The sequence below is a fragment of the Poecilia mexicana genome, unplaced genomic scaffold (genome assembly GCF_051168715.1).
Source record: "Poecilia mexicana isolate PSO_F unplaced genomic scaffold, ASM5116871v1 scaffold_5, whole genome shotgun sequence".
Classification (NCBI taxonomy): Eukaryota; Metazoa; Chordata; class Actinopteri; order Cyprinodontiformes; family Poeciliidae; genus Poecilia; species Poecilia mexicana.
Genome location: NW_028263374.1, coordinates 33,380,039 through 33,404,164, shown reverse-complemented (window position 1 = coordinate 33,404,164; position 24,126 = coordinate 33,380,039). Strand labels below are relative to the sequence as shown.

General features: G+C 40.2%; 1 protein-coding gene across 3 annotated transcripts in view; it reads left to right on the top strand.

The window, feature by feature from the left end:
- LOC106912621 (uncharacterized) overlaps nt 1-23,614 on the top strand; it is a 64,670-nt gene extending 41,056 nt beyond the window's left edge. For 2 of the 3 annotated variants that reach the window (XM_088005943.1, XM_088005944.1), the window contains exons 8-11: nt 6,993-7,201; nt 13,192-13,264; nt 21,253-21,370; nt 22,614-23,614. In XM_088005943.1, coding sequence (XP_087862069.1) covers nt 6,993-7,201; nt 13,192-13,264; nt 21,253-21,370; nt 22,614-22,809 — 596 coding nt within the window. In that variant the 3' untranslated portion in view covers nt 22,810-23,614. Of the gene's footprint in view, nt 1-6,992; nt 7,202-13,191; nt 13,265-13,576; nt 16,356-21,252; nt 21,371-22,613 lie in introns of those variants that run through there. The other variant, XM_088005945.1, reaches the window with a different exon arrangement.
- Nucleotides 23,615-24,126: the final 512 nt, after the last annotated feature.

The following is a 24,126-nucleotide window of genomic DNA, read 5'->3' as shown; positions in this document are numbered from 1 at the left end:
ATCTTTGACCCCTTGAGACTTGCATCTCCAGTCACAATAAAAGGCAGACATTTGCTACGTGAACTGTCAAATGGAGTTGAAAACTGGGACGCTCCTCTCCCTGCAGAAAAATGGACACATGGGAAAGTTGGAAATTATCCCTCCAAGATCTGAGCAGCCTCAGTGTGCCACGCTGCTATGTTCCAGCCTCCCTTTCCAAGTCAACTTACACTGAATTGTGTGTTTTTTGTGACGCTTCAAGTTGGGCTTTTGCAGCAGTAGCATACTTGAAAACAGTCAATGCAGAAGGACAGTGTGAGGTTGGATTTGTGCTTGGAAAGGCAAAACTTTCACCACGACCAGAACCTACTATACCTCGCCTGGAACTCTGTGGAGCAGTTCTAGGAGTGGAGATAGCAGAGCTCATTCTGGAAGAACTTGACCACAAACCAAACGCTGTTAAATTCTACTGTGACAGCAAGGTGGTTCTTGGGTATGTGTGCAACGATACAAAGCGCTTTTATGTCTACGTACATAATCGAGTTCACAGAATACGCCAGTCTACATCCCCTGAGCAGTGGCATTATGTCACATCAGAGCAAAACCCAGCTGATCTAGCTACAAGGTCAATACCTGCACGCCAGCTCATGGATACAATGTGGTTTAAAGGATCAGACTTCCTTTACAAAGTACCTGAACCAGAAACACGAGTCGTTCGAGTTGATCGAACCTGAAGTGGATGCTGAAATCCGCCGAGTTACTACCTTCACCACGCAGGTTCAAGAGAATGGACTCACACCAGAACGCTTCCAATGTTTCTCAAAATGGAAATCACTGGTACGTGCCATTGCCTTCTTAATCCACCAAGCTCGTTCTCACTCATCAAGCGACACATCAAACCCTTCATGCAGAGGCTGGCATGAATGTAGACAGCCGCACTCTCCAAAGGAGCTGAATGCTGCCAGTAATCTCATTCTCCAGTCTGTTCAGAAGGATGCTTTTCCTGACGAATACATTTCTCTCCAAGACAATCAAACTGTCCATAGCTCAAGCTCCATCGTAACTCTCGACCCCTATATGGATGAAGGCCTCATAAAAGTTGGGGGTCGCCTCAAACATGCTTCATTAGATAAAGCATTCAAGAATCCAATCATTCTCCCAAGCAAACATTATGTGTCGAAGTTGCTTGTCCTGCACTATCATACCATGGTTGTGCATCAAGGAAGGCAGTTCACAGAAAATGCGGTTAGGCAGGCTGGTCTGTGGATTGTAGGATGCAAAAGACTGGTTTCGTCTGTTATCCACCATTGCATAACGTGCAGGAAACTCAGGGGAAAACTAGAGACTCAAAAGATGGCAGATCTTCCACCTGAGAGATTCAACACTGGCCCTCCATTTTCATATGTTGGGTTGGATGTATTTGGTCCCTGTATGACCACAAGAGGTGTACATATTGAAGTCATTGAATCTATGGACACTTGCAGCTGCATAAATGCAATCCGCAGATTCTTTGCAATACGGGGTCCTGCAAAACAAATGCGATCAGATAGAGGCACCAACTTCATTGCAGCAAGTGTGGAGCTTGGTATGACACAATCGAGTGAAAACCCTCCCAACATTGTCAATTATCTTCACGCTAATGGTTGCACATGGGAGTTCAATCCTCCACATGCCTCCCACATGGGTGGCGTCTGGGAAAGGATGATTGGGGTAACTCGCTGAATACTGGATTCTATGCTCCTGCTGAACAAACACACCCGTCTGACACACGAAGTGCTTTGTACCCTAATGGCCGAAGTGTCAACTATAGTCAATGCAAGACCCTTGGTTCCTATCTCAATGGATCCTTCCTGACCATTCCTACTATGTCCTGCAATGATACTGACCCAGAAGCAGCACGTTCCTTCTCCACCAGGAGATTTTTGTGGAAAAGACATGCTCAAAAGCCAGTGGAAGCAAGTGCAGGCACTTGCCAATGAATTTTGGAGTCGCTGGAGGAATGAATATCTCAACACCCTCCAATCAAGACGCAAGTGGCATAGATTGCGCCGCAACCTACAGCCAGGTGACATTGTGTTGTTGAAGCAAAATCAAGCACACAGGAACGAATGGACAATGGCCATCATCACAACCACCTTTCCAAGCAGTGACGGAAAAGTCAGAAAGGTGGAAGTGAGGACATCATCTCAGGGCGTCTCTAAGACTTATTTGCGTCCCATCTCAGATGTTGTTATGCTTTTAGAGGCTGAAGTGACTGATAAAAAGTAGTGGCATTAGTAATGCCAGGCGGGGAGTGTTCTGCCCAGGTTGGATGTTTTTGATTAGTTTTAAAAAGAGTTCTATTGGTTTCTCTGTGTTTTAGTTTGGAGGAGAATTTTTAGAGAACAGTGCATTGTGGGTATCAGAGGCTGTTGCAGTTTTGGAATACCTGTTGAGAGAGAGAGAGCCTGCCTGTTAATGTGTGAACTGCACCTCCTCTGTTGTCAATCTTTGCTTGCACCTCCGAAAGCAATGGCTGTGAGTCAATCTTCTGTTTTGGTGTTGTCTGTTTTGTTGGTTTATTTTGAGATTGTTTTTTAAATGTTTTTTGTTCTATAAAAGCCATATTCTGAGTTTTTATTTACATAGCAACAGTTGCTACATAACTGCTTTTTAACTGAAGCTCAGGTTAATTCTGTTCAGACACAAGAGGTTTATTCTTTGTATTCAGAGCTGATGTATGTTTGTTTTTCTGTTTCTTGTAGTTTCACTCAACTTTTCATTGAGCTTTCTACACTACTGCTCAAGTTGTGTCAAGAAAACGTATTAAAGGAGCAAGACGCTCAGCTTCCTGGCTCATGAAATTGAGTTTGGCTTGCTGTTGACCTACGTTAACATACAGAGTATCTAACACGTAGTGATAACAGTACAATATACTACCACTCTTAAGTGATATTTCAAAATGTATATTTTATATATATATATATATATATATATATATATATATATATATATATATATATATAACCTAAGATGGAGTAGCTTTCAACAAGCAATTTCCCCTTGGGGATCAATAAATTCAATTCATTTCTATTCTATTCTATTCTATTTAGCATAAACATATATTGAGGCTGCACAATGGTGCAGTTGGTAGCACTGTTGCCTTGCAGCAAGAAGGTCCTGGATTTGATTCCCAGCCCGGGGGTCTTTCTGCATGGATTTTGCATGTTCTCCCTGTGCATGGTGGGTTCTCTCCAGGTACTCCGGTGTCCTCCCACAGTCCAAAAACATGACTGTGTAGTTAATTGGTTTCTCCAAATTCTCCCTAGGTGTGAGTGTGTGTGTGCATGGTTGTTTGTCCTGTCTGTCTCTATGTTGCCCTGTGACAGACTGGTGACCTGTCCAGGGTGACTCTGTCTCTCGCCTGAAACTTTAGCTGAAGATCGGCACCAGCAACCCTCCCGACCCATATATTGTTTCTTTCCTCTTTTGGGGGTTGAGTTACGTCTATTGTGTAACACCAGCAAAACAAACGTAAGCAATGAAGGGAAAAGAGAGCTGCGCATTTTCTAGCTGATAGATGTATTTTTCATTGAATAATGAAATTACTGTTTCGCACTTACTTTTACAAAGTAACTATGGCAATAAATTAACTACACTATATGTCATACATATGTATATCTATTCATGTATTTACAACAGACACTACAGTAATCAAGAATCAAGGATCAAGAATGTAAACTAACTAAAGATAAAAAGTATGTTTTTTATCATACAGAATGAGATTTTTAACAGCTAATTTGCAGCTGTACACATTATTATACATCTCAACTCTATTTACTGTAGCTAAAGTTTTCACTCATTTGTTTCAAAGCCTTTCCTCAAACCCTCTCCTTTTCAATCATGATCCTTATAAGTAGTGTGAAAATAATGAAAAAAATTAAAGCAAAAAAAAAATCAATCTGACATCAGTCTTCACCTGTTCTCCTTACTGATTTTATTATAATGTTTTTTATCCTCACACCTCAAGCTCCTGGCTCTCCTGTTTCTTCCCTGACCTGCTCTTTTCATAGTAAGATTGTTTAGTTTATTTAAAAAGTAATACATTAGTACATATTTAAATAAACTAATGGTAGAACTTACTTGAACTTCCTCAGTCTCTTCACCGTTCAGTGAGATCACTATTTTGACACGGATTTTCTTCTGGATATGTGATATAATCTTATACGTGTTGATAAATAGTCTAGTATGACCAGGTTTTGTGTAGTTATTGCTCAGACTGATATTAGACTTTCAAACAGCAGCAAAATGAGCCTTTTTGTTGTTTAGTCTCATTGTGATGAAATAAAACATTGTGGTTAGAGTAGCTAACTTAGACAAAGTTAAGCAGTAAAATATTGGGCGTATTCCAGAATTAAAACGACTTAACCAAAATGATTTGGTTCCTATGTATGAAACTAAACTGACAAGTTGTTATAAACAAGCAATATTCATGGCAACATTCCCAGTTTTCTGACTTCTGCTGCTGTCTACTGCCTCTCAAACACTTTGAGCCATTCAGAAAGGGGTGAGAGGATCATTGTGTTGCAGACGCCAACCCTGTTGCGCTTCAAAATAAAAGCACATGACTGAAAGTTTTCAAAATCTAACATTTTTCACAACTTCCATGAAAGTTTTAGGTGGGACAAATGCGCCTGTCTTTAATATTGGGGTGACAATCCCCCTCCCACCTCCTCCACCCCGCCCGCTTCCTATGCCTATGTTGTTGACCATGACATATAGAAACGACTGGAGAGTTGGGTTACATTAAAGACTTGCTGTTGTTGTATAAATTGGTTCTGGTCTGCTCTGCCAGACCAGAACCAATGTTTGGTTCTGTTTGGTCCTCAGAACCAGAACCAAACATGGAGAAACTCCATTCAGTTTCTATGCACCACAAATCTTAAACAAACTTCCAGAAAACTGGAAAAACAGTCGACACTGAATGCCTTTAAATATAGACTAAAATCCCACCTTTTTACAGTTGCTTTTGAACCATAATAAATTAAACATTGATGACAATTTTAATGTGTAATAATGGGACTTGGCAAAATATAGTTTTTACTGGTTTTCTCAATTGTTGACTGTGAGGTGTCTTCTATGATTTTAGTTTTTGTGTTTTTATGATGTAAAGCACTTTGAACTGCATTGTTGAAGTGTCCTATACAAACAAACTTGATTTATTGACTAACCACAATTTATTATATTTAGTCAAGTTTAATCAATTAGTCAATTTAGTTATATTTGCTTTCGCTTTCTCGCATTTAGTCGTATTTAGTCAGGTTTAGTTGCATTTAGTCACCTTTTGTCACTTGAAGTCACACCTAGTCAACTGTTTTTGAGAGTAGTCAGACAGGAAAGTGGGTATTGAGAGAAGACATGCAGCAAAGGTCATCAGGCCGGGACTCGAACATGTGATGGCCACAATGAGGTATAAGACCTCAAATTGGTCTTATACCTCATTGTGGTATAATGAGGTATACCACATTATACCACAATGTTGTGGTATAGGTTGTTGCAACAACCCATGCTGCAACAACAGGTACCCCTGCAGTACCTGTGCTTAGTCATCTTTTGTCACATGTAGTCAAAATATATAGCATAAGCTTTTACGTTTTTAAGTTGGTTCTATGTGATAGATGAACATAAAGTAGTCTGTAAATGTGAAGTTGAAGAAAAAGACATTGTTTTTAAAAATAAAGATTTGAACTGTAGTGTTAATAGTATGTGCACAATCCCATGTGTTCTCTGAAGGTCTTAGAGATTTTGTTTGAGAAAATTAGCAAACAAGCAGGATCATAAACAGCAAAGAACACCACTGACAGGTCAGTGAGAAAGTCCTGAGGAATTTTAGAACAGGGTTTTGAAGCAGTGTTTCAAGCTTTGAACTTCTGTTCAGTCCATTGTCTTGTAATTGAAACAGCAGAGCTGGTAAGCTAATAAGACATAGTCACCCAGCTAAACTTAAAGCAGACAAACAAGATCATTAATCAAAGGATCTGTTGATAGCACAACCATTAGTAATGTGCTCCACATCTGAAGGTCTTAGATTTCTTCTTGTTACTTTGTCAGAGGGGAGTTACAAGAAGGAATTCATTAGAGGTCCTGCTCGCAAAAAGCCTCGAAAGTTTGTATCAAAATATATCTGCATGTTAGAATGGACCAGTTAATGATTAGTCTTGTCTCAAACTGAGAATCTGTGGCATAACATAAAAATTGATGCTGACATGCCATAAAACTCTAATTGCAATTAAAGGTAAACTGAATAATTATTAATACAATGAATACTTCTCATTTTGTGTCTGTCTATCACATAAAACCCCAAAATAAGATATGTTGATAATGTTCAAAAGGAATTAATACTTATGGATTCTGCTGAAAGTAGGCATTTTAATCGTGAAAGTCTCATTCATAAATATGAATGAGACTTTCATGAGACTTTCCCTGCACCTGCGTCATTACCTTGTGAAGGAAGTCAAAATAATTGTTTTTTGTGCTTTTGTTCCACGTCATAACTGAAATAAAATCCTGTGCCTTACAGTTAACAACTCATTTTGTGTATAAGAAACTTGACATTTTTTAATGACATTTCTAAAGGAAAATTCAGCACATGGAAGTGTCTTAATAGGCCTGAACTGGTTTAGATGGCTCCACTTAAGAATGTGATTATGATTTGTACCTTTAGCAGAAAATAGTTTAAAATGTATAGTTTTTATCTTAACACATTTTCTTGATAATTGCACTTTTAAAATTTCATTTTTATTCATAAATTGTGTTACCTTATTCAGCTTCTGGCCACCAGATGGCAGCATGGTAAAGGCTAACTTGCATAGCTGTTACCTGCTGCCTGTGGTGGAGTAATATGTATTTTTTGTAATCTGAACTATCACATAGATTTAAAACAATGAAAACTAACTCATTCCACTAGCAGCTATAGTTTTAGGTTTTAATGGTTAAGTCAAAATCAAAGTTTTTTTTTTTTTAACCTTTTCCAGGCATCAACGCCATTCCTATCACAGCTGACATCAGCAAGTCGGTCGACGTGCAGAGGATGGTTGACACCATTGTGTCGAAATGGGGAGCGATCCACATCGCCTGCAACAACGCTGGCATTAACAAGAACTCGGCCAGTGAAGAAACCAGCTTAGAGGAGTGGGATCAGACCTTCAGCGTGAATCTGAGAGGGATGTTTATGTGCTGTCAGGTGTGTGGGAGACCAACCGAGTTAACCTCCGTGGTTGTATCATTTGATCTTGAGAGCAACATTTTAGCAATTGTTGAGTTAATCACTTGGTACTCAAAAATTAGATTAGTGACATAAATTGGCAGAAATATTTGGGCTTAGATGTCAAAAAACTATAACAGACAAGTTGTGATATTTAGATTAAATTGTGTTGGAACCAAAAGCAAACAGCAGCGTGTCATGATAAAATTTGCTGAATGATAAGTTGTACCAGAATTTATTCAGATAAACGATAATATTGTTTGTTTTTAGACCATTTTCAAGTAATATAATAGTAATGGCAGAATGATGCACAATTGGGGTAGGACACCTCCCCCCGACCCGGAGAAGGCACTCTACCCTTTTCTGGCTCAAGACCATGGCCTCGGATTTGGAGGCACTGATCCTCATCCCGGCCGCTTCACACTCTGCTGCGAACCGCTCCAGCGAGAGCTGCTGACCACGACTTGAGGAAGTCAATAGGACCACATCATCCGCATAAAGCAGAGATGCGATCCTAAGGCCACCAAAACGGATCCCCTCAACACCTCGGCTGCGCCTAGAAATTCTGTCCATGAAAGAAATGAACAGAATCGGTGACAAAGGGCAGCCCTGGCAGAGTCCAACTCTCACCGGAAAAGAGCCCGACTTACTGCCAGCAATGCAGACCAGACTCTGACACCAGTCATACAGGAGCCTATATCCAAGGGCCCAGCACCCCATACTCCCAGAGAACCCCTCTCGGGGCCCCCCGAGGGACACAGTCGAATGCCTTCTTCCAAGTCCACAAAATACATGTAGACCGGTTGGGCAAACTCCCAGAACCCTCCAGGACTTTGCTGAGGGTATAGAGCTGGTCCAGTGTTCCACGACCAGGACAAAAACCACACTGCTCTTCCTGAATCCGAAGTTCGACTATCCAACAGACCCTCCTCTCCAGAACCCCTGAATAGACCTTACCAGGGAGGCTTAAGAGTGTGACCCCCCTGTATTTGGAGCACACCCTCCGGTCCCCCTTTTTGAACAGGGGGACCACCACCCCAGTCTGCCAATCCAGGGGAACTGCCCCCGATGTCCATGTGATATTGCAGAGTCACGTCAGCCAACACAATCCTGCAGCATCCAGAGCCTTAAGGAACTCTGGGCGGATCCTATCCACCCCCAGGGTCCTGCCACCATGGATCTTTTTAACCACCTCGGCGACCTCGTCCCCTGAGATTGGAGAGCCCAACCCAGAGTCCCCAGGCTCAGCTTCCCCAATGGAGTGCATGTTGGTGGGATTGAGGAGGTCTTTGAAGTATTCCGCCCACTGGCCCACAACGTCCCGAATCGAGGTCAGCAGCAGACCATCCCCACTATAAACTGCACTGCTTCCCCCTCCAGAGACGCCAGATGGTGGACCAGAATCGCCTCGAAGCCGTGCGGAAGTCTTTCTCCATGGCCTCTCCAAACTCCTCCCAAGCCCGAGTTTTTGCCTCAGCAACCAGCCGAGCCGCATGTCGCTTCAGCTGCCGGTACCCATCAGCTGCTTCTAGAGTTCCACAGGCCAAAAAGGCCCGATAGGACTCCTTCTTCAGCTTGACAGCATCCCTCACCGAAGGTGTCCACCAACAGGTTTGAGGGTTGCCGCAGCGACAGACACCGACAATCTTGTGGCCGCAGCTCTGATAAGCCGCCTTGGCAATGGAGGCACAAAATATGGTCCACTCGGACTCAATGTCCCCCATCTCTCCGGAATGTGTTGGAAGTTCTGCCGGAGATGGGAGTAAAGCTCCGTCTCAAAGGGGACTCCGCCAGACGTTCGCAGCAGACACAACACATTTGGGCCTGCCAGGTCTGACCAGCGTCCTCCCCCACCACCGAAGCCAACTCACCACCAAGGAAGTGGTCAGTGGACCGCTCCGCACCTCTCTTCACCTGAGTGTCCAAGACATACGGCTGCAGATCCGATGATACAATGACAAAGTCATGAATAAAATGTATGAAAGATAAATGGTAGATTAACAAGGGGAATAAATTTTGTCCAATTATTTTTAAATCAAATCATATTTATTAAGCACTGTTGGTAACACACCAGTTTTTGCTGTTAAAACTGTGGCCAGCTGCTCCGTAAAAGTAAATAAATAAATAAACCTTCCACCATGAGGACGATGTGAAGGTTCATCCTCAGAGCTGATTGGTGATCTGGTGGAGCCAGAGCTTCTTCTGAGACAGAAAAGCCTTTAGGTTTCCTAACACCTGATTTCTCTGCTTCCTCTTTCATCTTCATTTGCTTAGACTGCAAAAACATGTTGAAGATAAAAACATTGATGAACAAGTTATAACAACAACCTCACAATATCAAAGTCTCTGTGATATGGAGCTTAATTAAAACCAGGTTAAGTTTATGAAGAAAAGTACATTAAGTTACAACAAACAGAGCCTCCATGCAGTTATAACATGAAGCTGAATGATTGTTATAGTAATAATCATAAAAGTCACAATAAATTTGATAAAATATTTTTTTCTGAAACCAATGTAAGTTTGCTTATATGTGTACTGCACTGTTTATAATTAAACAAAGATAATTAATAAGCAAACTTACCACCAGCTAGCAACACGTTAGCACCCTTCGTCCCTTCAGGCTCCTTTTGTGACACATTTCATTTCCATCGGTTGTTGCCCTGTTGTGTTTTTGTCTAACTCAGACTAAGACGTCACCAGATTGAATTTAACAAAACTACTATTATCAAGGCCGTCTCTACTTTAAATTAAATATTATGCGAGCAAAAATGGCGAATTTGAACAGCATCTGTTATCTTCTCTGGCTTCATGGCTGTACTTTTTATGGCGCTTTTCAAAAAAATTGAGTGTGCATTACTGCCACCATTTGGTCTGGAGTATGAACTGGAGCTAATGCCGTTCACTAATAGATCTTACATCATACATCTGAAATGGACTGGATAAAGAAAATTTCCATGTTTTAGTTAAAAAACTGAAAACAACAGATCATATTCGGAGAGATGTAAAACTGAACATACCTGCTACATTTATTGTTAAGGACAGGTATTGTTTTTGTTGTAGCACCTCTGTCACTAAAATGTCAATGTTTGATATTTTGAGGCATGAACACATTAGTTACTTTAAGCAACATTACATCAAGTTCCATTATAAGGACTGTTATTTTTTATTTGCCATTTTAACAAAAATAGTAAGAGATTACTAAAGCACCTAAAAAGGCATACTTTATTAGCCTAAAGTATACACTGAGATGTAATTTAAAACATACTGAAATTAATTATTTAAAGTAGGGCTGTTGTAAACGAATATTTTAGTAATCGAGTAATCTATCGATTATTCTTAAGATTAATCGAGTAATCGGATTTAAAAAAAAATTCTAAAATGAAATATTGGTAAATCTGGCATAATACCGGTGTTACTATCAGATATCAATATCAGTCCAATTTTTCATATTTGAGCATCCCTAACAGTTGCTTTTTTGTAGTTTAGAAAACTAACCTGTAACAATAATAGCTCACTTTCTAAGTTAACCAGAAGAAAAGTTATAGAAAAATCTGAAATTATATTGAATTTAATAACAAAGAGGCAGGCTCACAAATATGCTTACAAAAAATGTCTACAATCCAGCTTTTAGTTTATGTATTCATCTTCAGTGAGTTTAATAGATTAATTAAACTCACCATGCCACCTAACCTGTCACGCTTTGGGTTTGAAAATACGGGAAATGCCGCCTGGAGTGGGAGGAGAGGGCGAATGAACGAACGTAAGATGGAGGGGAGGAAATAGACCAGCGGACTGACGAACCGTTAGACCGGGGGACAAACACGGGGGAAGCAATACGGGATATTTACGACACCTTCACTGGTCATACTCAGAAACTCATCTACCAGCCATGTACGATGCGCTCCGCCACCCGTTTCTTCAGACCGGGATATGAAATTTATTGTGCGGTTCGTCGGTAAAGCTACATTTACACGGTAAGCATCAGCTACTCAGCCGCCCGCCCTGTTCAGGCTATCCGCTCACCTCAGCGCTCTTCCCGCCGTTCGCTTTCAACCAGCAGCCCCGGAGGAGAAATGCTGCCGTACTCCAGGCATTCCCCCAGTCATTTTAAGGATGCTTATTGGTTCCCCAAAAACGATAAAAAGTCGGGCATTATCATCAATCAATAAAATCCCCACGGGCCAATCTTGAAGATTGGACTTTATGCCGCTGAGACTTAGCTTTTGTCAACAACTCAGAGGCGGAAGTGAGAGCTCCGCGCAACGCAAATGAAGTCCCGGCCGGAACACGGTGCGCTAACGAAGCTTCGAGGCAGGTAAATTTTCCTCGAGGAATTTTAGTAATCGAGGTACTCGAATCATTCGAGGAATCGTTTCAGCCCTAATTTAAAGTAAGTGTTAAGTGAATTTTAAGTTAATTCAAAAAAGTTTTGAGCATATATTTTAAAATGTATGCTCAAAGATATATTTGAAATATCTTTAAAACATATTTTAAATATATTTAAAATGTATTATATATACACTTGAGAAAATACATATTTTGTTCACTTAAAGTATACTTTTATTTAATATATTTCTTAAAGGTGTATTTTGGTACAATTATATTAAAGTATGTTTAAAGTTATAATGTCAACATTGGTACAAGCATGCTTTTAGAGTACTTATGTATTTATAGGTAGTACACTTAAATGTACTAACACAAATCTAAGTATATTTGAAATATACTAAAGTATATATTTTTTTCACTAGCCATGGGCCAACTGGCCCATGGCTAGTTATGTAGCTTGATAACTATCAAGCTACATCGAGGTTGTAAAAAATTAGGGCTTCAAAATCATTAAAAACATATAAGATATAAACTTTCAGAGAAAGCGTTGACTGGAATTTTTTTAGACTGTTTGAAGCATAGAGTGATACACCGGTGACCCTCATCAACGCGGAGTAGATATTCTTTTACTCCCCGTTGTCACACCTAGGACTGCACAACATCAGAATCAAAGATGAAAATGGAATTTGTCAGCATTATGATTGAGCACAATGGGATTAGTTTTATGAAAAATTTTGTAGTACTATTGTGCTAAGGATAAGAGTGACAGTGCTCCTCTTTTCTTTAGTTTTTGTTTTTAGGTAACTGTATAGCATGACAGTTCTAGTCCCACAAACACAAATACTACTCTTGAGAAACATTCCAATTTGTAATATGCATCTTTAGGATGCTAGCCATATAAAAAGTGATTTGGATCATTAACATGCATTAGAATTTTAAATTTATTGATATTTATTGATTACCTTGTATGTAATGGTGCATTAGGTCCAGTGTAGAAAAAGAAGGAAGAATACATTTCCATCAAAAAACTTTAGATTAATCTCAAAAATACTGTAAAAAAAATGTTGAAATGTCCAAAAGCCTGAAATTTTCGACTTTATGAGCTCAGAAAATTTCCACATTTTTCTAGGAAATTTTCTAGAAAATTTAATATATACATTTCTGATGTTTTTCTTACAGTTTCAACTTGAACCTCAGATATTTCCTCATTTTGTACTGAAATGTACTCCTTTTTTCTTCTATCTACAGCGGCCCTACTTCCCTGTCGTACCTGTACCTTTGAAAAAAAAAGTGTGGAGAAAATAAAAAATAATCTCGACAAAAACATGTTTTGGGAAATTTTAAACCTTGTTAACTGGAATTTATTGTTATGGCAATAAATCCAAACTTATCACAATAAGACATTTATCACAATAAATGCCCAAGTCTAATAAACATGCACACATATTTTATCTTCACTTATAAACTTTTAGCTTTGAAAGGTAAAACCCACAGCTGCACATCTAAACGCACAACTTCCAAATCTTCAGCTCCTCTTGGGCACATCCGATACGCTCCTATCTCCTTTAATAAACTACACGTTTTCCAGCCTCTAGGTGCGGCCTGTAGTAATAACGTGTCTTTCTTCTGAATCCTCACCTTAGGTGGCTGGTCGAGTGATGTTAAAGCAAGGATACGGAAAGATTATTAACACAGCCTCCATGGCCAGTATAATAGGTGAGTAATGATTGCATTCTCCTCTCTTCCTCTCTGGAGCTGCTCAATGTCAGCATTTAATCCCTTGATTTGGTGTGAAAAGGATGTACACTTCAAACTCAGTAGAAAGGAGGTATTTGTTGCGTTTTTTTTTTTAATGTTATTATTTACAAGGTTCTTGTCGCTAACAAGATTAGGCAGCTTTCACTTAAATTCAGTTGCTCCAATGAGATCCAAAGGCATCTGCCGCCGCTTCCAGCAAAAAGCACAAAGTGTCGTGATTGCATCTCTCCAAGGCACTTTTGCATCATAACAAACATCCCCTCTCTCCAGAGCCTCGCGGCGGATGAGGAAGACAATCTGAAGTCCAACTTGGGAGGGGAGGGCTCCTGTGCAGAGGCAAAAAAAAAAAAGAACACCAACATGAGCCCTGCAGGCCTTGTTTGAGCAGCGTAAGATACTTTGAGAGTTTTGGTGAGGGCCTAGCAAAAGTCACGCCTGGTGCAGCAGTTCATCGACGGTTAAAGTTAAAGGTTAAAGGATTGGCCCTGTAAAATGGTGTGCCATATGGGTTCCCCCTCCTTCACTTCCTCTAACTGTCCCGATTTGCAGGAGGCAAACTGTAATACATGAGCATGCTGGTAAATAGAGACTGCTTTAAGAAAATGATCAATTGCCCGCATTACGTCCAGCCCTTCAGGAATTCACTTTATCGCTCCAGACATCTGTTATAATATTGTCATAATGTGTAATCAGATGGGAGCCATATGAACCAAGTGGAAGCTGAAAATGCACCTGTAAACGTCCAATTAAAATGCACAATGACAGCTTTTTATCCATCTGCTTCATCAAAGGGTGTGTGTGTGTGTGTGTGTGTGCGTGTGTGTGTGTGTGTGTGTGTGCCCTGGTATCACCACACTTGCACACTTTCTGACCATCACAGCTTTATTCTTCCTTTCCTCAGACATGACTGGAGTAGAAGTATCTAATGTGATGCACAATTATTTGCCCCTTTAAAGACTTCTGCTTTTTATATGCTTCAAAAAATGGTTTAATATCAAGCAAAGTAAAGGGGAAAATGTTTTTAGATAATTTCATTCAATAAGAAGGAAAAAAAGACCAAACCAAACTGGGCCAGTGTGAAGATACAATGACAACACGAAATAGGCGAAAGTGTCTTGGAAAGTGAGACGTTCTGCCCTGATGTATTACACAACTCCTTTCGATTCTCATTTCCCTTCAGTTCTCCGTCTGGAATTTCTCCCATTGATCTGGATTTCTCCAGTGGAATTTCAAAGTGTTTTACTAAGTTTTTGAGCTGTTTTGGAATTGCAGTAATTGTAGCAATGGCAGCAGAGGAAGTGAATGAAGTCATTCAGTTCGTTCAGTTCCATGTATTGCAGTTCTCATTAATAGCCATCTTGTTTGGCTTTAACTTCTCTTTTCTCAGTTTACTGAGTGGGGGATGGTTGTTTACAGCACAGACCTGGTAAGCTTCATATTGCAGCCTACTTCACGGTCAAATACGTCACGGCCAAACATTTGGCTTTTGAGAACAAGGTGTAGGACATGGGGCTAGTTTTTACCAGGCTAGTCCTGATCTAAAAGAATTAAAAAACAAAAACAGATTAGAAATATAATCTTTGATATCAGTCTGGAAAGGGTTCTTTCTTAAGCTTTGGGACAAACAGAGAGAGACACTGTTTATGAAAAACAAAACCTAGAACAGTGATTGATATTCTCATGGGTGAGAATATCTCTCATGGGTGAGAGATATTCTCACTGCATTGTTTGCAGGACAACAATGCTGTCCTGCATCAAACAATGCAGGACAGCATTGTTTGATGAGTCCAGGAGGTTACAAAAGAATGAAAGGTCTCATTTGCTCCATAAAAGGTCAGAGTTCATGATTGAGCAATAAGATAGAGGAAATGGGCAAAAATATCAACCACTGATGACATCCAAACTACTGTTGACCAACACAAACATAAAGGTCCATCTCACATTTACCAGAAAGCATCTTGGTGATACCTAAGAGTTGTGAGAAAAGGTAGAACTTTTCATCATACTGCCAGTCAAACATGGTGCTGGAAGAGTGGTGGTGTAGACCTGACATGCTTCGTCGGGGCTTTAAAGATTTACTGTGATCAAATGAATGAGTGACTGATACAAAGCACAAAAGCAAGTCCTCTTCTGAAAAACAAACTAAATGTAGGTTTTGGAATAGTCTCGTCAACGTCTTGACTTAGATTTGACTGCGAAGACTGCAGCGTTACTAAAGACTCTTAATGCATGCTTAATTCCCAGCTGTCTCTGGTCCCAGCACCGAGGCAGTGTCTGTCCCTACTGCCCCAGGTCCTGGTGCCCGCTGCTGGTGAGCAGCCCCCAGAGTCTGCTGCTTTTCAGACTCCCAGTACTCCTCCCGAGACTCCTGCCGGCCTTCCAGAGCCTCCACGACTCCACCTCCTGCACCGGTGTCCCCCGCCGGACCTCCATGAACTTTCTGTCTCCTGTGTTGTCGCCCACCTTTGTTGGGTAGTTTTTTGTTTTTGGACTGTTACCCTCCGTCCAGCACCCCTCCACCCACCCTTGTTGTTTTTGGACTTTTTTTGTTGTTGTTTGGGCGCCTGGTAGCCGCCCTTGAGGGGCGGGGGGGTACTGTTAGGTTCTGTGTTTTCTGTGTGTTAGGGTTCTGTGTCCTGTTTTCCCCTCCGAGTCTCTGTGCCGTCCTGATTGTTCCCAGCTGTGTCTTGTTTCTTTGATTACCCTCCCAGTGTATTTAGTCCCACTTGTTGTCTTTGTCTGTTGTCGGATCCTCGTCGTGTTACGTCTTGCTGCCTGTTGTTCCGTTCTGTGGTTTATTCATTTAGTCATCATCATCATCATCATCCTCATCCTGGGTCCTATCTGCATCCTCACCACTCAACCTCACAAATCATGACAGAGTGTTGATTCAACTCTTTCACAAATAACACTTTCAAGTGTCATTTTAACACAATCAAGAGTGGACCAATATAGACCCTTTCAAAGTTGAATTCACACTTCCAAATTTGCTGTGTATTTCGTTTGTTTCTTTCACCCAAATACATTAAAGCATTTTTTGTATAATGTATTTTGTAATTCCTACATTATTTGTGTTCAATATTAAAATTTGTTTGAGCTCAAAACATTCATGCAACAAAAAAGAAAAAAAAAAAAAGAAAAATTAATCATTGTTTTAAATTTCTAAAAAACTCAGGCGGTGTGTTGATCTTGATGATGGATTTGTGGCTCGCTAACTCTGACCTGCCCAAATCGCCTCCATGGTAATATGCTCTGCAACAGCAGCTTCATTCTGAGGAGATGAGTACATCATTTGAACGTCTTATCTGCTCGGAAGTATTCAAAATGTAAGCGTACGCGATAAAAAGCGTGTTTTCACCCAGAAACGGAGCAGTAAGTAGCTGGGTGAATGTTAAAGAGGGCTTTGGAGAATGCGCTGCCTTCAGCCTCCTTTTCCCTTCTTCGGGGGATTACTGTTCTTTAAGTCGGCAAAAAACATCAATGCACGTTTATTTAAAGGATGAAGGCATTTTCTGAATGATATTTGGGAGCCGTATCATCGGGTCTTGAGCTAGGATTAGTGCTGTTAGGCATTGCAAGCTCTCTTTCCTGTCCTGATAAGTTGGATTTCACCTTCAATATGCGTGTAAGCTGTGGGCTCTGCTCCTTCTCGCCTGCTCCTCTCAGGTCCTAGCCCGGCCTCATCCGGCACAACCAAAACCCGCTGCTAGTATTCCCTTTGACATTCCATACGCAATCCACCTAATTTTTTTCATCATCCTTTCGTTTATTTCTTCATCGCTTCAAAATGTTTTACTTCTAGCATGCACATTTTTGAACTGAATAATATAAGCTGAATGCTCCCAGCCATTTATTTCCCAAGACAGGTTTCTTTTTTACCTCTCCACAGCTGGCCGGTATTTATCATCCCGGTCTCACACTGAAACCATTTGGCAGTCAGATCAGTGGGTGATGAGGTTAACTACTAAAGTTGTATGTAACTTGGAGCCTTCCTTGTGATGATTAATCAACCAGCAGAAAATGAGCCCCTGTCCCAGCGTCCCATGCAGTGTGCAGCATCTGTGATGGTCAGGGCAAACAAATGGCTCCCCACTTTTGTTGCTGAGGACATAGCATAACTGGGCATTATGAGCAATTAATTTTACATGACTTCATCCGCAGAGTTACCAGGAGCAAATGAAAGAACTTTTCATGTAGTGCCCAGAAGCACCAGCATGCTGTAATATACAGCAAAATGCTGTTGACTCTCTTTAGGAAAATATTTTAAGTCTACAAAAGATTTGAAAATCAACTGTTTTTGTGTTTTCATCTAATCATTCTAAATCTGAAAGTGTCATGAAGAACCTGGGTATTTTCAAAATTAACATGGAAATGATTAAACTCAGTCCAGACTCATTAAAAACTGTGAAGCTAGTTTAGCGCTAGTTGAAAGCTGTTACGAGTTACAGTTCACATTGTTAGTAATTGAAAGTTAGCCGGTACTGCACCTGCCTGGGGATAGCTAAAATCTACAAATACATGGGACCCCCACTAAGAACATCTTTAACTCACTATTGTAATAGTTCACACACCAAAAATGTTTTACTATACACTGAACAAAAACATAAACGCCCCATCTCACATATGAGTTTTATGAACATTTGGGTTCTGCAATATGTAGAAAAACTCAAAATATATTTTCAGTAACTACTGATCTTCATATAATTGATAACATTGTGTTGTTGATAACATTGTAATGGATCAACAGTCATTTGAACATGATAGGGGTCAGGTTGAGGAATTTGATTGTGACCAAGTTGGCTTCTTGTAGGCGGCTACAGACAATCTAACTCCTACCCTGTGATGCGTCTGTTGTGCAGACCAATAGTCTCATCAACTGTGTGTGTTGCTGGTCTTAGCTGATCCCACAGATGGACAAGCCAGATGTGGCCATCTTGACCTGGGATGGTCACACATGGCCAAGGAGGATGAGGTCGATTTGCAGTATTGGAAACAAACTCTTAAATGGCCGATGGTCCGATAATGGACATTGAGCCATGCAGGTACGGCTCTGGTGGACATCCCTACATCCAATATGCCAATGACATGCTCCCGCATAACTTGCAACATTTGAGGCATTATGACTTGTGACAGAATTTGACATTTTGGGGCGGGCTTGTATTGTCTCCAGTCCAAGGATTGTCCAGTTGCTGCTCATTTTGTCTGATCACCCACTGGACATGCCTCACCCAGGCATCGAGTGAAAAAAAAAAAATGTACTGAGTAATGCTCACTTGACAGCAAGTTGGATAAAAAATTATACACAAGGGAAATATTACTTTTGTACAACAAAATGTCAGCAAATACTCACTTACAGTTGTTAACTCCATATGGCAACAATATTTGACATGAGGCATTTATATTTTATAATGTATATATTCATATGTGTAGTAGAAACAAGAAGAAGAAGCTAATATCTAGTTTTCTCTCAAGTTGGCCAAATCTCAGGTATTGGTAATTATTAAGTGAAAAATTATTTCACTCACACCTTTGGCACTGAGACCATCTTTGAATAAATGCTGGTATCAAACAAATCTTCTATTTTGTCAGGTTCCCAAATTTCAATTTACCACAGTCTAACACAGTTGTGGCAATTAGCATACCTATCAATGGGGAATGTGCTAACATTAAGACATTAGTGTAACATTAGGATCCCATTCTCTATAAAAAAAATATATATTAAGTTGTCTTGGTATTTGTTGTGTTGGATTAGAGCTAAAGATTATGCTGAACAAAGTGTTCTCTTAGCAATTGAATAAGACTTTTTCAATGGTGTACTTAAGAACAGAAAATAATGGAGGACCCAGTTAAACAACTCCAGATTTTTTCACTTTAAAAAAACCAACAAACAAAAAACAGTGCTTTGTCTGAGTGATTGCAAACAAACTAACCAAGCTGCATCAGAAAGTGGCAATGATAGTTTTCTTTTGTACTGCAAAAGGGGCTAAGCTTGGTCCTGGCTTCAAGCCGGATTGAGCATTTATGCATTGGCCTGGTCCCACCCTGGAACATCAAGAGCTGTGGTTCCAATCAGGATGACAGGGCTGGTTTGGAGTCAGCTGTCAGAAGAGCACTAGACTTTCTCGATGTCCTGTCATATTATTATCCATAAGTCTCTAAATGATAATAATGACATATTCATTTGCATTTTCTTTTCTTTTCAGTTACAATAATATTAAAGAAGCTGAACAGAGGATCCTCATTGTGCCATCACACATCAAGCAGATAAACATGTGAAACAAAACATGCACTGCCTGTGGTCCCATTAACTGCATATAAATAATACAATTATTTATTATAATTGCACCTAAATTATGAGATATTCATCTTTGGTACACTGAATATATGTGTGTGTGTGTGTCAATAGGATTTATCAATATGAGGTTGATAAATCTGCGCTCTGTGCTACACTGGGATTAAAGCGCCACTTCAACTGAGCCAATCAGAAGTCGGCAACACTCTGAACGAGGTCTTGTTTCTGCATCTGCTTTGCTTCAGGGAGGGAAATCCCACAAGCCGCAGCAGTAGTTCAGCAGAACCAAACATGAGTCCAGCTCAGAGAGAACATGCAGAGGAGATTTTTTCTTTAGTTAAACACAAAGGTGAGGTGAATCTTTCCCTTAGCTTCCTCACTGACAAGAGCATGCAAAATGAGCTAGACATGACAACCAAGAGTGAAAATATTCTATGTTCTTGGAGAGATCTTCTCGACAGGTTTAGCAGGAATTTGACCAACATGACTTGATGTCCACCTTCATAGTCATACTCCGCTCAGTGCAAAACAACCAGTGTTGGAGTGCAAGGCCGAAGAGAGCTGGGCTGGGTCCAGGCCAGGACCTGCAGTGCAAAAAGACCTAAAATCAACATTTCCAACAGAAAAAGATACAATAGCATGGTTAAACCTGTGCTAGTTTAAAAAGTCTCTTCCTCTGATTTTATGTCTCATTTCCTCCAGCAAGTGACCACTTAATTTATCTTAGTCAAGACGGTTGTATAAAAATGAACACAGAAGAATCATTCTATTCTTACTGTGGTTTTTAGCACAGGAAACTGTCATGATGTGGAATGGTTGGTGGTGAGAAAAACACTCGTAGGCCCAGACAGACATAATATGAAGAATTTAATGATGACTCCACAGAACTTAAGCAGACAGGTAAGACAGATGAAGACAACTGACGTTCTACATATGATGAGGACCCGACAAGAGACACAGACAACAGGTGGACTTAAATACACCGGGAGGGTAATCAGGGAATGAGACACACCTGGGAAGCAATCAACAGGGAAGACAGGACAGGGACAGGACTAAACACAGAAAACACAGAACACAACAGAAACATTATTTGCCACTCTACAAATAACGCAGAGAGGGCCTTTGCTTGATAGTTTTTAATATCCTTTGATAGCGAGTCCATATTCATCATATATTTTTGAAAAATGATGGAGAGGAGTGTGTGGACAGGAGGTGGACTTAGAAGAAAATAATTATTTTGCAGTAAATTACTATTGACACTAGCATTTTATCCCTGAAAATATGGGCTTTGATGATTTCATGACCCAGAATTGAACTTGTAAGCAGACATAAACATCCAACAAAAGGTATGACTTTGTCAGGGGATGCTGTGTGCAACCTGCAAGAAGATACCTGATGAAGTATCATCTGTGGAAGTTATTTTGAGATTTTAATGTGATATAAACAGATTTCTGATTCTAGAAAATGCTAAGTGACCAAAACAAACAACCTATTTTATTCATCAAGTCATTCAAGTTTTATTATAACCTCTGGTTAGAAATTCATTGGGCTTGATGGCTAGAAATAGCTATAAATTAACTCAATCAACATTTTTTTTCCCCAAGTCTTTCCTTGTAAACACACTTAATTTTATAAACATTTCTTTCCTCTGCAGTGCCACATCCTCAGAAGCAGATTTCCTATAACACATCCAAAGCTGGAGTCGTCAAACTGACCCAGACTTTGGGAACTGAATGGATTGACAGAGGAGTGCGCGTCAACTGCATCTCACCGTGAGTGTTTGCTGCTCTTCACCTCACATACTCATTCAGCTTGTTTGATTGTCGTGAAGAATTGGGTGGTTAAACAAAAGCTGTGATTAGCGTATTTGCTATCTGAGGATGAGCTCTGCTTTGAGAGCGATGCGCTAATTTATGCCCGCGAACAACACTTCGCCGCTTAATTAGACGAGGTCTTGAGGGATGAGTTGACTGAGAGCTTGCTCTAATTTTTCCGCTCAAAGCAGCTGCAACAATGAAGCCTTGTTTGAATAAGAAAAAACAACTGCAGAACACAGTTTTCTGACTTCTTCATCTGTGTGTTAAAATATGAGAGAGAAAGCAGGGTTTGACGCTAACCGGAGCATCCTCAGCCCAAATCCGTCCGGCCGCTCTGGGCAAACCAGGCCCAGAACACTTGGCTTTATTTATCATTGGCTTGTTTGCAAATTTTAACTCGCAGAGAAGCAATTCGGTCTGTCTAATCCAATTCTCCCCACGCTCTCCACCCTTTTGCGAATAGCGTGTCTCAATGGTCCGCTGATTTCTTTGAAGTGATGGTTGGTAAATATGCATAAAAAAGGAAGGGGTGTGACGGGCAATTAGCGTTCGTGAGGCAGACTGGAGCCCGATTCTATTGCCAACTTTTTTAGCCGCAGCGGTGATAAGCTGCATTATCTATAAAATTGGCTGAGGGAAAACAGCACCTCTGATTGCCAGGAGAGGTTCCAGATAACTGGGCGGTTGAAGAGAAATATAATTGAGGTGGAATACGTTAACCAGGGGTGTCACACATGCTAATTTAACCAAATGTTTGAATTCTATATCCAAGGGTTGAAATAATGATTCAGTCATTGTCACGCTAATTGTGCCGGTTGACGTGTTTTTTCAGATGGAAGCTAACAAACATTTTCTGGTTAAGGCGTACCTAGTTTCAGTTTCAAACTGAGAAATGTAAGCCTAAGCATAAGTAAAAATGGATGTGAGCAAATGACTCCAGACGTCTCATCTTACCTGTGGGCTCCCCACCTGCGGTAAATATCAATGGTGCCATGTCACCACACTTTCTTTGTGGGATAATTGGTTTTATTTATATCACCAAAGTGATGCCTCCGAAACAACACTGTCACTCCTGGCTTTGTGCTGTGATGCCTTCTGATTTCATTGTAGGTTTCTTTTTTTCTTTCCTTCCTCTCTCTCTCTCTCTCCATTTCTCTCTCTCTCTCTTTTTCTTTCTTTGGCTTTCTCTGTTTTTCAGGGGGATTGTTGACACCCCTCTCATCCACTCGGAGGATCTAAGGCCTCTGGTGCAGCGCTGGCTGTCAGATATTCCTGCTGGAAGACTGGCTCAAGTGACAGATCTGCAAGCCGCAGTGGTCTACTTGGCATCTGACGTCTCTGACTACATGACAGGGCATAACTTAGTCATAGAGGGTGGGCAAAGTCTGTGGTAGAGGCAGTACATGAAACTTTTTCCTCACTCTTTTAGAATTAAACTTGACTTTTGGAGTTTTACAAGAAGCTGCTTTTCTGTTTGCTGTCTTAAATGGTACAACTGAACTTTTAACAGATGAAAACTGTTAGCACATTTCGTTACACTATAATGAAATCCTTGATTTGATTGACATATGTGAGACTGGTGTAAAAAAACTAATTAAACTAATTAAGCTAATTAAAAATCTGGAAAGTGTGGCATGTTTATATTTATTTAGAGACTACTTAAAGGGGCCCCTTTAAGTAGTGTCCAAGTAAATACATGTGTTTTCAATATCATCTGTTTTCAGGCTTGCATGGCTCTTTTAAAGCCCAATCAAGTGAATATATTATTATTTAGTTATATTATATTAAACATAGTTTCTAATTTCCTTTTAATTTGGGGCTCTGTCACTTTAACAACTCCTGCTCTTCCTGGAACTCCACCTTCAGGAACTCATAACATCTCTCTGCTATTAACCTCTTAACGTTTTTACCAATGTTGCACTGAGAATTAGGTCATCAGACGCGCAGTTCCATCTGCTGGCTAGCTTCTTCAGACTACCTAGCAGCTAATTGCATTAACTGCTGAAGAAGTTGAGGAGTCGAGGGGAGTACTCCTCTAGGACAGTGTTTTTCAACCTTTTTTGAGCCAAGGTACATTGTTTTAGTTGAAAAAATCACGAGGCACACCACCAACCAAAAATGTAAACAAAGGCCGCCTATATCACATATATAGTCATTCTTATCAAAGTGTCTTGAATAAAAATCAAATAAACACAAAAATGTATTTTTATCATATTTTAGATTTCTTATTTCAAATTGCACGTAACATGTCCACTTCAAAAATACACCTGAACAGTCCCACAACACTGTGGTGTTAAATTTAAAGAAGTTGTAGAAAATTTCAAAGTGTTTTACAAACTAATCCACAAGCATTCTTATAGCCAGAATACAGAAAATAATTCTTATTCTGAAAGAAACAATAATATTTGGGAAAGATTTCACTGTTACATTATGAAGATTTGCATGTACAAAATGTCAATATCTGTATATTTTACCCATCTAGTGTGAAACCTGTGCATGTTTGGATTAAAACAGCTGATTTCCTGGCAGAAATAGAAGACAGACAAAGCTCTTCCTCAACAGCTCTCAGTCTCTCTCTGGTTTTAGTTTTTATAGTAGCCAGGATTGAGAAGCTCACTTCACACAGACATGTTGTGGGAAATGGACCCATGTTCTTTCCAACTACTGCTGAGCTTCACTGTCTTTTCCATCACTGTCGTCACAGTCTTACT